The sequence below is a fragment of the Rissa tridactyla genome, chromosome 1 (assembly GCF_028500815.1).
Source record: "Rissa tridactyla isolate bRisTri1 chromosome 1, bRisTri1.patW.cur.20221130, whole genome shotgun sequence".
Taxonomy (NCBI): Eukaryota; Metazoa; Chordata; class Aves; order Charadriiformes; family Laridae; genus Rissa; species Rissa tridactyla.
The window spans coordinates 9,211,714-9,226,141 of NC_071466.1; the positions used below are offsets into that span (position 1 = coordinate 9,211,714).

Consider the following 14,428-nt stretch of genomic DNA (forward strand, 5'->3'; position numbering starts at 1 on the left):
TCCTTTGCTTTTATGTACCAGGAAATGACCTGGAAGTCAAAAGAAATTCTACAGTTTCATCTGAATTTCAGCAACAGCAGCAGAAATCTACTGTGAGCTGCAATGACAGTGGGAAACGCAGTGAGCTGGAAGTAGCCAACCAGAGGTAACACGGGCGTGAAAAAAGGGTGATGAGAATGACTTTGGGTAGCAAAGATTGCAGTAATCAAGCAGAAGAGAGACAGCTGATTGACTGCTTCTCAGCTAATTCCCTGAATTCCCTTAGAGAAGAGAAATGGCCATTTCCGTAACGTTGTTCGTCTCCTCCTTTGTGCAGAATGGGGCAGAGGAGCTGCATCCCCAGAAATGCTCCTTTTTCCCACGGACAAGAAAAGGGACCCAGGAGGACCACTGCAGATAGAGGGGCTTTGCACAGAGAGCACCCAAAGCTAAGTGAGACGAATCATAACAAAGAATCATAGAATGGTTTGGGTAGGAAGGGGCCTCAAAGACCATCCAGTTCCAACCCCCTGCCCTGGGCAGGGACACCTCCCACCAGCCCAGCTTGCTCCAAGCCCCGGCCAACCTGGCCTTGAACCCCTCCAGGGATGGGGCAACCACAGCTTCTCTGGGCAACCTGGGCCAGGGGCTCACCGCCCTCACAGCCAAGAATTTCTGCCCGAGATCTCAGCTCAATCTCCCCTCTTGCAGTGGAAAACCCTTCCCCCTCATCCCATGGCTCCCCTCATCCAGAGTCCCTCCCCAGCTTTCATGGAGCCCCTTGAGGGACTGGAAGGGGCTCCAAGGTCTCCGTGGAGCCTTCTCTTCTCCAAGCTGAACCCCCCCAACTCTCTCAGCCTGTCCTCCCAGCAGAGGGCCTCCAGCCCTCACATCTCTGGGGCCTCCTCTGGACCCCTTCCAACAGGGAAACCTTGGCCTTCATGCCCAAAGCTGAAGAGCGTGCCACCTATAGACATAATCCAGACCATCAACAGAGAATCCAAATCATCTTAATTGTGGGTTAGAGACATGAGGGGACAAGCTGTGTCTTGCAATGTGCTTGGCTCTGTGTGATTCCACCCAATGCGTGTTTTCCTTGCAGAACCTCTGCAATGTTCCTTAGAGAAATGTCTTCCTGCACATCAGCTGGTTCCCTTACTCCTTCTTCATCCTTGCAGGTGTTTTGACCAGCCCCGCCATGGAGACTTGCAGCGGCAATGCTTCCACTAAAGTCTTTTTCTTGGTGGGGTTTCCAGCTCTCCAGGATTTCCAGACCCCACTCTTCGTTGTGTTCTTGCTATTCTACCTGCTGATCCTGGTCGGTAATGCCGTTATCATCACCGTGGTTGTGGTTGACCACACGCTCCATAAACCCATGTACTTTTTCCTGATTAACCTCTCCGTGTTGGACGTGCTATTCACAACCACCACCATCCCCAAAATGCTGGTGATGTTCCTGGTCAACGCTAAAACCATCTCGTTTTGGGGCTGTTTTCTGCAGATGTACAGTTTTCACGGGTTGACGGTAACTGAAGCACTTCTCCTGGTGGTCATGGCTTACGACCGCTACGAAGCTATCTGCAACCCCCTCTGTTACCCGGCCAAGATGACAAGAAGAGTGAACATCCAGCTGGCAGCGAGCGCCTGGATCACTGCGTTGCTAATACCCGTGCCCGTCATCATGCAGACCTCTCAGCTGGCTTACAGGGACACAACCAAGGTTCACCACTGCTTTTGTGACCACCTGTCAGTGGTACAGGCTGCATGCTCGGACTTCAGTGCTGATTTCCAGACCTTCTTGGGGTTCTCCATTGCTATGACAGTGTCGGTGGTCCCTCTATTGCTCGTCACCCTCTCATACGTCCACATCATCCTCTCCGTACTGAAAATCAACTCCAAAGAAGGACGCACGAAAGCTTTTTCAACATGTACTTCCCATCTGCTTGTGGTGGGCACTTACTACTTCTCCATCACTGTGGCGTACATGTCCTACAGAGCGGACATCCCCGTTGATGTCCATGTCATGAGCAATGTTGTCTTCTCTATTTTAACTCCCTTGTTAAACCCCATCATTTACACTTTACGGAACAAGGAAGTAAAATCTGCGGTTAAAAAGTTTATTTTTCTGAAAATCTTTCCCCTTTTGAAAAAAATTTATTTATTTGAGTAAAATTTACAGACGGGTGGACGCCTCATGCCTTTTATTATTTCAGTCCTCTGTTTAATTAAGACATCATTGCCTTTGGAGTTTTGCTTGGTTCCCCTGAACTGTGGTATGACCTCTGTTAATGTATTTCAGCCTATTTCTGCGAAGTTTTTAGTAAACTTGCTGCAATATTTATAATTTTCTAGTTTGGTTTCTATCCTTCAGTGACTAAATCCCTGAGGCACTAAGGAAAGCTGTGAATGCACCAAATAAAGCTGAAAATGAACTAAATAAAGCTGAACTGGGGCGGTACCGCATTTCTTTACACTTTCCCCTCCACGTTGCACTGTGGAAAATGCATTAATTCCTTCATTTAAGAGTTTCAGGGGACATAGGAGTTATTTTCCCTACAAATGACCCTGGACTGTTACTCCTGGGTGAGGAAACTACAAAATCACTTTACAGGACTGCAGAACTGCGGGAAACATTAAAGATAAATAAAAAATGCAGCACGTACAGCTGGATGAAACGGTGTCTGTGTGCAATACGGTACCATCAACCACCTCTTATATCCAACAGCCCGATGTGAAGCAACAGGCAATAAAACACCCTGAACCTCAAATTTAAGGCAGAGGTGCTACCAAGCATCAGAAAGTGTGATTGTTTATCTGGAGTTTATTTATTTCATTTTTTCCCTCCTGAGCAGGCAGAACGTTGGGTGCAAATGAGCACCTCTGATCTTTTGAGACAGGCTTGATTTTTTCCTAAGATTAACATACTGAAATATATGTCCTTCCTTCAGCATCTGCTTAACAGAACTTTTCAAAGATCGTTAAAGGTGGTGTAGTCTGCAACAGAGATTTGGGAGAAGGCTCAAGCTACCTCCTCACTCATTCTTCCTCTAACATTTTTAACTCGAGATGCTGACCCAACCCAGGTTCAACCCATTGGTTTGATAGCCCATGTAGACTAGAAGGGTCTCCATTTCCAGTGTAGAAACAACTTTACACTCCTGTGACCAACCTTTGATGCTCTTGGCTGCCTCTGAGCAGAGGACCTCCAGCCAAGGGGGCTGGAGAGGAGAAAACTCTGCCAGGTGGGCAAGGAGGTGACACGTTCACTCTCCTGCACTGACCGCCACCAAAAATGTACACAGAGATTGGGAATGAATTGAAAGAGAGTTAAGGAAGAGTTCGTCTAAACATAGCAGTTGATTTTGGTGGAAGATGTTCGTTTTAAAATGTGTTTTTTTAAATATTTAATGCTTCCCCCTACGTTGAGTCTCTAACATGCAGAGCATCTTCTCTATCATAAGTGTGTGAGCAGGACCTGTGAGGTTGTAAGAGTCACTGAAAGAATTGTCATGGCATCGTCTTGGTTGCCTAAAAGTGTCCACCATGCTTGGGCACAGCCTCTTCCTCCAAAAGAGGAGGCACCATGGGATCCAGAGAGGGAACAAAAGACACCTGTGTGTTTGTTAGCACGTGAAAACTCAGCGCTGATCCCCTGTTCACAAGAGAAGAGACCTGCATGCGTGTTGAGAGAGAGGTTTCCAGCAGAGATCTTGCAGACACACTAACAAGGACATCAAGTTCAGGTGCCTGAAGAGCTTTTGTGGGACCTGGATTCTCTAATGAGCTTTGGGGACTTCCAGGATCAGACCGTGTTAGTGAGTGGGTGCCACAGATCATTTATTCTCCCTTGGTCACAACTTTTTCAGACTGTAGCCTTTGGGTCTGACACCTCCTTGAAGAAAACGCCCCATCACTTCTAGTTGGACTAGAGGAGAGTTTTGAGCTGAAATCCCCTCCTGACAAAATGTTTAGCAGCAAAGAACTGTTCATAATGACCAGTAAAATGTTCTTTTTTTTATTACTTGCACAGTTAAAAACCTAAGCAATTTACACTTTGATGTTACTCATTTCCAGCCATAAGATCTCATTTCATTTTCTGTCTGACGCCAGATCCCTGCTGTCCGTGTAAATTCACATACGGAGATGATCAAACTCTTCTTTATGAAATGGGTGCCCAGAGGCTTTCGCTGTAATACGCATTTTCCAAACTTCTGACCATTCTCGTGATTTTTCTCCCAACCCTCTTTATGTTTCAACATTCTTCTTGCAGGGTAGTCATAAAACCTCAATACAATAAGCCTGTATTGGCTGCGCCATCATCGAACAGAGATTACCACTACCCAATCCTTCTGGCATTCCCCCTGATGTATATGGGATTGCTTTACTCTCAACAAGTCATTTTGCAGAGACAAGCGCTCCCAAGAAAAAAAGCCATAAATACATGAATTTTAGCTACTATTTTGATGGCAAGGATTTTTCCGAGCATCCTGAGGATCGGAAGCAGCCAGCAGGGAGCTGTGCAGAGCATCGTGGAGGTGCTGAGCCCAGAGGGGTATCCCCCAACCCAGTAGGGCTCGCATGCCTTTTTCATCCACAGCTTGGAAACTCCTTCTAAAACCCTGGGATGAGGCACTGGAAAGGGATTCAAAATTCATCGCCATCTGGAGGAAAAGGGAGCACGGTCTACGAGGAAATGGGGAGTGCTGTGCTCTCCCCTCGGCTAGTCATCAGGAAAAGAAAAATTAAGCCGTGGAGAAAGGATGCATTCAGGTTTCCCCCAGCTGCAGTGGGGAGGATGTTACCAGCTGCCATAAAAATCCCAGGGTGGTCTCGGGTGATGGCTCATGAACACGAACCGTGGTGGGAAATCAGCCACCACAGCCACAGGGGTGAGATGCTGAGAACCACCAGCAGCATCTTTCCTCCTCTTCCAACGCCGATGGGCAAACTGGGGTGAAAAAAGCCAAAAATGAACAAAAAAATGAATGGCACCTGTCACTTCTTAGAAGTTCGTTCCATTATAAGGGAATGAATCTCCTCCAAACGGCAGCTGTCCCCTCTGTCCTTCACAGGAGGTGTCTACAGGAGCTGCACCCAGGAGGCACCGCTCCAGCACAAGTGCCTTTATCTCAGGAAGTGATTAATAGAAAGCCATTAATTGGACTTCTGTCCCCCCCTTGCACATATTGCTGGGACTTAGCCTCGAGGAGGAGGGGACCTTTCTAGGACCTCCCGAGAAGGAGCGGAGCCTGCAACAAAGGGAAGAGCCCTAGCGCGGCACCTCGTTGCTGGCACGACTGTATAAAAGAACCAAACCCACCCAAAGGATTTTACATAGTTTTTAGAGTTTTCCCCTTGTACAATGTGAGCTGTTCCTTTACGTTGAGGAACTGGACTTTTTTACCTGGGTAAAGCCTGATGTTGTTCGTTGCTCAAGAGGGAAGCAAAGACCTCGGTTGGCTTCTAATATCTAGGGCTACAAAGCTGGTGAAGGGCTACAAAGCTGGTGAGGAGTCTGGAGGACAAACCTTACGAAGAACAACTGAGGGAGCTGGGGTTGTTTAGCCTGGAGAAGAGGAGGCTGAGGGGAGACCTTATCACCCTCTACAACTACCTGAAAGGAGGTTGTAGAGAGATGGGGGCTGACCTCTTCTCCCTGGTGACGAGTGATAGGACGAGGGGAAACGGGTTCAAGTTACATCAGGGGAGGTTTAGATTGGATATTAGGAAACATTTTTTCACTGAAAGGGTTATTAAACATTGGAATAGGCTGCCCAGGGAGGTGGTGGATTCACCATCCCTGGAGGTGTTTAAAAAAAGGGTAGATGGGACACTTAGGAACATGGTTTAGAAGTGGCTCTTGTCAGGGTAGGCTAAAGGTTGGACTCGATGATCTTAAAGGTCCCTTCCAACCTCAACAATTCTATGATTCTATGATTCTATGATCTGCATTCAAGGGCAAGATTAGAGCAGGCAGGGTAAAGAGGCTTGCAACCAGCATTCAGAACAACATTACAGAACAGAACTACCGAAATAGGATGCTAAAGCCTCCTCCGCTTCCCTCATTCATCACATTTGACAATATAATAATTTTGCCTAACAGCTAGAAACCATTTCCAGCTAATATTATTTGTTATCTGCAGCAATAGCATTATACCGATATCCAGAGGGTCATGCAGCTGCCTTTTACAAGACGTTGCATTCTCATAATGTGTTTTCTGCTCCAAACTTTCATCTCGGTTTTATAGGAAACAAAAAATAAATAAGAATTACATCCAGCAGAAGAACCTGCAGACCCTGAGCGCCAGTTTTCCAGATGCAGCTGGGTGTTTCTGAGCCATGAGATGCAGTCTGGTTATGAATGTGAAACCCTGAACCCTTCCCATAGCCAATTTTTATGTCAGCCAGAACAACACTGGGTAATACTCTCCATCCAGCCAGCAAATTTTCTCACCTGATACTCATTATTGTCCTTAAATTACTTTAAGTCCCCTTCGGGGATGTCAGCCCCCCTTCTCCAACCCCTCCACATCCCAGCAGCTCAGACCATGCTCCTTTCTCAATGGAAATCTTACAGGAAAACCATGATTTTTATTTTTTTTTTCTGATTTCAGAAGGAAAGAAAATCAGAAAATCAAAAGATGTCAGGTTTGGCATCCATATAAAACAAAAAAAAGCCCCCCAAGGAGCTTATCAGTGCACACACTCATCTGCTGGTCTCCCCCTTGACTCGCTGCTGCTCCTTCATGCCTGAGATGTCCTTCCCAAGTGGGTCATGAGCTTGTACGTTGTGCAAATTACGTGCACATGGATGCGAAGCAAAGGCCAGATTGTTTCAAGTGCCATTATAATAACAGCTTAAAAGGACAAGAGAGTTTATGTAATCTCTTTTGCAATCAGATTCGTCTACAGAAAGTTCTTGCACAAGCAGATGTTATTTTTCCGTGGTTCCTCTGTGCCCACCATCAAACACAAGAACATCAAAATACTTTTGCTTTCCTTGGGTTTTTTTCTGGTTTGTTTTTTTTTTCCTGTTTTGACCTGGTGTGAAGTGAAAGCCTCATCCACCGCAGTGCTCCATGGAGAAGGCACCCGAGGGTACCCTCATGCACCTCCTTACCCCCCCCCAAAAAAAGCACAGTGCTCACTGGGATCACTCAAAAGCCTCCAAAGAAACCCCTGAGCACCACAAGCAACACCCTGTCCCCCTCAAATGATGTCTGCCCCTTCTCATCCACCAGGGCCAAGTTCTCCAGCTGGCCTCCTCCATAGCCAACAAGGAAAAAAAGAAATATTCAGGGGTAAGCCATCTTGACTCTTGTATTTCTCCATGCGGGACAGTCTGCACCTGGAAATGTTTGCAATCACCAGGGTGATTGGGATGGACACTTCTCTGCATAAAGCAGATCAGTTCTGGTCAGCTCACGAGGGATTTTGCTGCAGCATCACGGCAGGGAAATACAAAGCTGTGAGGTTTCCAGAGCTGTTTATAGATCTAAAAGCCAGGGAAATCACGGCTGGAAATGTCACAACATCTGCAGTAAAGCGATACACATTTTGATCATTTTGTTTTAATAGAATAAAAGTAAAACTGCAGGTTGAGGAGCGAGTGTCCCTGCAGGCAAATCCCCAGTCACGCAGCGTCTCCGCTGGGACACGTCATGGCAGAAGTCCCAGACGCTGGAGAATGAACTCATCATTTTCTTGGTGGTTTAACACCATTTTTCATCGTTTGCACCAACAGTGCAGCACTTGGTGACACGGATATCTGGTTTTTTCCCCTCTGCTTTTTGCGTAGATTTTCCTGCTTTTGACCGCATCCCTTCACTCCCGGAGAGCTACATGACATTTGCCGTGTATTTGTCATGCTGGGAGAGTATGAAAATAGTTGAGGGGGTTGGAAAAATGACCTTTTTTTTTGTACACAGAAGAAGAAAAGCCTTATGGCCCGAGCCCCAGGGAGCCCAGGGAACAGCTGGGAAGCCACTCCCAATTCACACTCTACTGCAGTTTCTCCGCTTAATGGCTTTCTTCACCATTTCTTCCTCGGAAATCTGCACAGCTGCAAACCCCGCCAGGAGCTGGGTGTCTTTCAAGGTCTTCCGGTGGTCATGAAACCCTTGGTCTTCCCTGCACACCTCCGCTTTGGTGTCTCTCAAGGTCTTCTAGTGGTCATGAAAGCCTTGGTCTTCCCTGCACGCCTCTGCTTTGAGATGTCTCCTTTCCCATGTCCTAGGTTGATGACCTGCCCTTTCAGAGCAGGGACGTTGCTGTGTTTGAGATGAGACGGCTCCTTTCACCCGACCAGGCAAAGAGGGATCAAGAGGGATCTTCCTCCCTGCTCCTGCTGCTGAGAGCCTTCTCCTTGGTCGCTCTCCAGGCTAGTGGAAACAGGGGCGCCACCATGCCCTGGAAGATGCTTTTCCCATGTGAGTCTTGCTTCTTGCCCTGGGAATGGGCTAAGCCCTGCACACTGCCACGACAGGGAGAAGGAGAGGCAGATGTGCAGTGTCTCACCATGAACCAAATCCTTCAGTCTTGCTCTTAGAAAGGACGGGGCTTGGGGTGGTCACTGCAGGGATCCTGTTTGGCCCCACACACCTTTCTACGAGTCTTCAAGACAAGAAAATGTGCATCATCCTTCTGCCCTTGCAGCAACGAAGGTGAATGGTGTCCTGGGCTACAAAAGGGTTGCCAGCAGATCAAGGGAGGAGATCCTTCCCCTCTGCTCGGCACTGGTGAGGCCACAGCTGGAGTGCTGAGCCCAGGGCTGGGCTCCCCAGCACAAGAGAGGCAGGGCCATAACTGGGGAGAGCCCAGAGAAGGGCCGTGAAGATGCTGAAGGGACTGGAGCATCTCTGCTACGAGGAAAGGCTGTGAGAGCTGGGACTGTTCGGCATGGAGAAGAGAAAGCTCAAGGGGGTTCTTATCAACGTCTGTAAAAACCTTATGGGAGGGTTCCAAGAAGATGGAGCCAGGCTCTTCCCAGTGGTGCTCACTGCCAGGACCAGAGGCCATGGACACAAACCGAAACACAGGAGGGTCCATCTGAACATCAGGAAACACTTTTCACTGTGAGGGTGACCAAGAACTAGCACAGATAGTCCAGGGAGGTTGTGGAGTCACCATCCTTGGAGATATTCAAAAGCCATCTTGACACGGTCCTGGGCATGTGGCTCTAGGTGGCCCTGCTTGAGCAGGGGGTTGGACCAGATGGCCTCCAGAGAGCCCTTCCCACCTCAGCCACCCTGTGATTCTGTGATTCTGTAGCTGCTGGGGGAGATACTTGATGTGGTTGCAATCCCACTGCACGTCACCATCCAGGCCAGGGAATTACTGCTCTGCAAAACTGTGTGACTCCTAATTCCTTGGGGGGTTCGAGCTTTGTGAGTAAGATATGGGCTTATACTGCCTTTGTGCCACTTTGCGCGCTTCTCAGCCCTTGGATTTCCTGTCCATAACAGTCATTTTATTCATTTGCCTCCAGGAAGCTTCTGGTCTTCCCAACATGTGTGCACAGATACGTCGAAGGAGGGTTTTCTGGTCAAACCTGAATCTGGTAAGTCTCCATGGTACTTTGTGCTTGGGTGTATTTAAAGGGTGTCATCGTTGGCTTTCCTCGGCTTGATAGATGCCTCTGTGCTGGTTTGACTTTGCAATCTGCTTTACGGATTAAAATGCAATATTCCCTTCGGTCACAGGCTGGAGAGGTGGAAATGCAAGGACACTTTCTTTGGTGAAACACGTTTCTTATTCATAGTATCATTTACGGTTTTAGGAGTAGCTGCCCAACTTCTATGTAAATTATACTCGCTAACGTTTATCAACTTCATTGCTAAGGAAGGAGGATGAAGGTGAATTTAAAACAACACCTTGGGAAAGCGATGAAGCCCTTGGCATGCAAACTATTGGATTTGCTGACTGTGGGTCATTCAAACAAAGATGTTATGAATCACTCAAAGACGAGCAGCTCCTTGAGCAAGGTTTTATTTTGTAGGGAAGTTGGGGGCTTCTGCCCCAACCTGGGATCCTCAGCGTGAGCTCAGTGCCTTGGGGCAATGATGCTTTCTTACTTCATCTCATGCACAAAGCCACAATGTTCTTGTACCAAATTTATCACCCTTTCTTTGTTGGATGAGATCTAACTTCAACCCTATTTCGTACCTCCTGGCTACCCTCACCAGAGTGTTCTAATCCCGGGAAGAGTCACTGCTGCTACAGCTTCTCACAGCAGCCATTTCCTTTGATTCTTCCCCTGACAGCTCTGTTTTGCTTAATTTAAGCTTAGCTATGTTTGGTTGTTATGTTTTGCAAATTATCTAGCATTTCTGTTTTGAAGATCTACAGAAGCCTGACAACATTACTCCATCCCCTCCAGCAGTCTCTGTACATGGTTCCTCCTCCTTTATGCTTGAATAGTCCTTACTTTCTGTCTTTTAATCTCCAAAAAAAAATCCAAAACCAGAACAAAGTTACCATGGGTTAAAAGAAAAGGTCTCCTGTAAATAAATACCTTGTTAAAAGAGAAGACATTCACAAGAGTAGAAATTAAAGGGGAGACAGCTGGGAACTGTTTTGAGTTCCATGTCATTTGTCATGCTTCTGCAAGAGAGAGAAAAGAAGAATGGGATGGGATGGGATGGGATGGGGATGTGGATGGGACAGGATGGGATGGGATGGGATGGGGATGTGGATGGGACAGGATGGGATGGGGACGGCATGGCATGGCATGGGGATGGGATGGGATGGGGATGGGGATGGGATGGGATGGGGATGGCATGGCATGGGGATGGGATGGGATTAGATGGGTGGGAAAGGATGGGTGGCAATTGGTGAAGGGGTGGGGTGGCATGACATGGCATGGAATGAAATGGCATGGCATGGCATGATGTGGTTGGCAGTTGGAGAAGTGAGGGAAAGGGAGAGAAGAGGAGGGGAGGGATAGCACATAGGTTGGGTTGGGTTGGTGGGAGGTGGCAGATGGAGCCCAGGTGGCAGGTGGAGGATGGCATGTCAGGGCTGGGTGGTAGCGGGATGAGGGGTTGGGGCGGGAGAAGGATGGGTCCAGGTCAGGACAGGACATGGAGGGGCACCAGTGCTAGTTGGTTGTGCAGGAGTGGAGCTGGATGAGGGCAAGAGCAGGGGCTTGGGTGCTGCTCAGGGCTGGAGGGTCTGGTCGCAGTTGGGGGCCACCAAGGGAGATGGGGCCAAGGGAGATGAGGAGTGGGACTGGGCAGCTGCCAGGATGGTGGGATGGAGCCACGGGCGAACAAGGTGTGGGGATGGAGACAGGATGACATCAAGGAGGTGGGGCTGTGCTAATGGAATGTCCCCAGAGTGCTCTCCTGGCCTGGAGGGACACAGGGCTGGGCCTGGGGTTCTGCCCACCCCTAAGGGGCATGTGGGTCATGGCCTCCAGGTGAAGGGCAGGGAGACAGGAGGATGGAGCAGGGCTGGGGTACCCCAAAGGGCAGGGTGGAGGGGCATGGGGGGACGTGGGTGGAGGGACGTGGGATGGGAAGTGGGCAGGGGGATGTGGGGGGTGATGTGGGATGGGGGACTTGCATGGGGGGATGTGGGTGGGGGCATTTGGGCCAATAGGTGGAGGGATGTGGGATGGGGGATGCAAGCTGGGGACATGGGCCGGGGAACGTGCACTGGGGGGCGTGGGCTTGGGGACCTTGGTTAGGGGAAGGCAGGGTGGAGGACGTGGGCTGGGGGATGCAGCCTGGGGCACATGGCTGGAGGATGATGATGGTGGATGTAAGGGCAGGGGTAAGGCGGGGGGATGTAGGCTACAAAACACAGGCAGGATGGGGACAAGCATGGAGGGACATGGGCTGGGGACCATGGGCTGGGGACGCAAGCAAGGGGATGCATGCTGGGCTCAGCATCTTGCAATTACTGACGTCAGCTCATTTTTCCCCTTTTTAAAAAAATCTTCTCTGCAGTTTCTTGTACGCTAACCTTCATTAGAAACCAGCATTGACAGCAGAGAGCTGCTCAACCACCTCCTTTATACCTCTCTCTTGAAGACAGATGGACTCTCAAAATTTAAACACACGAAATTTTTCAAGCCTTCGCTTTAAATCCTCCTTTTGCACTGCAGGGGTGGGAAATCCTTCACTGCCCGGCGTGATTAATGGCCTTTTTCCCTACATGCAGAGCCTCTTTCAGATTGCACCAAAGCATCAAGAATCGTCTCCTCCGAGGTAACCATGCCCAGGTGGCTGGTGGCAAAGGACGGGACCTTCACAGAGGTCATTTGCTTTTTAGGAAATGCTTTTTTGACCACGAGTTGACCATGACCACGTCAGGGTTCCTGGGTGGGTGCCGCAGGGAGAGTGGGGTGAAGAGACAGCGCTGGCTTCCCAGCCAAAATTAACCTGTAAATCATGTTTCCACTGTCGGATTAATTTCTGAAATTAATCAGTGCCTGGGCCATTCCAGGGGGACATGTCCCATTTCATAACGGCAGAAGGGAACCACCACATCGTCCATCTGACACAGGCAAAGTAAGGCTCTTCCCCAGTTTTCCTTCCTCTGCTGTTCTTTTTTTTGCACGGGGTGATTATGGGGAATTAATTAATCCACACCGAGGATTTCTGCTTTGCTTTTCAGAAATTTGATAGCCAAGGACATCCCGGTTTTCACATACGGTCCGGAGAGAGACCTGGTAACTGAGTTTCTGTATATTCAGGTAAATTTAGATGTCTGTCAAGGATGCACAAACGGGCAGAACTAAATGACCCTCCTCCTCCTCGCAGGCTCATCCAAACATACCAGTGGATGTAAGCAAGGGATGGCTTTCTGTTTCTAAAAAAATAATTATTTTTACAGCATTTGTTTAAAAAAAAAGGAGGGAAACCGTACAGAGACTGATAAAAACCGGAAAAACCATTTCAGATCCAGCAGCACACTTGATTTCCCTCTCAAACTTGTATAGTTTTTAAAATAATTTTACTCCATCAAAAGAAAAATCGAGAAATCGAAAATTACCCACTCTGAAAATTCATCGTTATCCAACGATGAGCTCTCAGGCTCCTGCTTTTTTCACTGCTTGCCTTCTCTGCCTTCCCTTCCGAAGTGGTGAAGGGTGGATCTGGGGAGGTTTTGTGTCTCCCTTTACTGATGCAGGGGTTTTTTGGGGAGCTTTTCCCACAGCCTGTAGCCACGTTTGCACCTCGCAGGACGAGGGGTTTGTGGAAGGCTCCCCAGGATCTGTCGTCTCCCTCCGCACACGCTTCAGGATCAGGCAGGGTTCTTCCCAGGGGAAAACTGGGACTTCAGTCCCAAATTAACTGGGCTGGGCATTTCTCTCCCTTTTTAAAGCAGGTACCATCACTCCCGCGTGCACTGCTTCCTGCTGCATCCCGCTACTAAAATCCAAATCTTCAAACACAACTGAGATTATTGGGGGGGGGGGCATTACAGTTTTTACAGCATCTCCACTATAGATTTTAAAGGCAAAGAACATGAAAAAATTAATTTTTTTGGCCAAATAATGAGCTTTATATTCTTCTGGCAGCAGGTAGCAGGTTGGACACACCGAGACAGATCAAAGACTTACTTTAAAGACAATAAACTAGATAAGCACTGCTCAAGAAACTTTCTGGTTCAGACACGCTCCATGTCTGGGTTGTGTTTATTTCTGGTAGTGCAAGATCTGAACACGAGACAGAGAACATATCCGTGCGACCATAACAGTCTCCGGCACATCAGACTTCCCAAAACACGGCATTAAAGTGGTGGTCACCCATGGCCATCACCAACATCCTTCTTGAAGTTCCTCCTGTAGAACTTACTCACTTTATAATATTAGTCAAATGGAAAGGAATAGCAGCGTAATCTCTCCTCTGAAGATTAAGGGCATGTAGCGATAGGACGAGGGACAATGGTTTAAACTAGAGCAGGGCAGGTTTAGATCAGACATTAGGAAGAAGTTCTTCACAATGAGGGTGGTGAGACACTGGCCCAGGTTGCCCAGAGAGGTGGTGGAGGCCCCATCCCTAGAGACATTCAAGGCCAGGCTTGATGAGGCTCTGAGCAACCTGATCTAGTTGAAGATGTCCCTGCTCACTGCAGGGGGGTGGGACTAGATGGCCTTTAAAGGGCCCTTCCAACCCAACACGTTCTATGATTCTGTGATTCTATATTTAAATGCACTGTGCGCTGCTCAGCAGTTCCTCTTCTTGCGTTATCACTCTGCAACGCTATCAAACCCAAACCTTCAATCTTCTCCAGAAATAGAGATGGGTGGTGTGTACTGAGAGAGCAGCTTGAGAGCAGCCCTGAGGAGAAGGACTTGGGGGTGCTGGTGGACGAGAAGCTCAACATGAGCAGGCAATGTGCACTTGCAGCCCAGAAACCCCCCCGCAGCCTGGGCTGCATCAGGAGAATCGTGGCCAGCAGGTTGAGGGAGGTGATTCTGCCCCTCTGCTCTGCTCTG

The 14,428-nt window shown here is 48.6% G+C and overlaps 1 protein-coding gene across 1 annotated transcript; it reads left to right on the forward strand.

Annotated features, from left to right (window-relative positions):
* Positions 1–1,177: 1,177 nt before the first annotated feature.
* LOC128919455 (olfactory receptor 2AT4) lies at positions 1,178–2,110 on the forward strand (the record flags this gene model as incomplete). The annotated part of the gene is made up of 1 exon (XM_054224780.1): positions 1,178–2,110. A coding segment is annotated over exon 1 (933 nt), but the record flags the coding sequence as incomplete, so codon positions are not given.
* Positions 2,111–14,428: the final 12,318 nt, after the last annotated feature.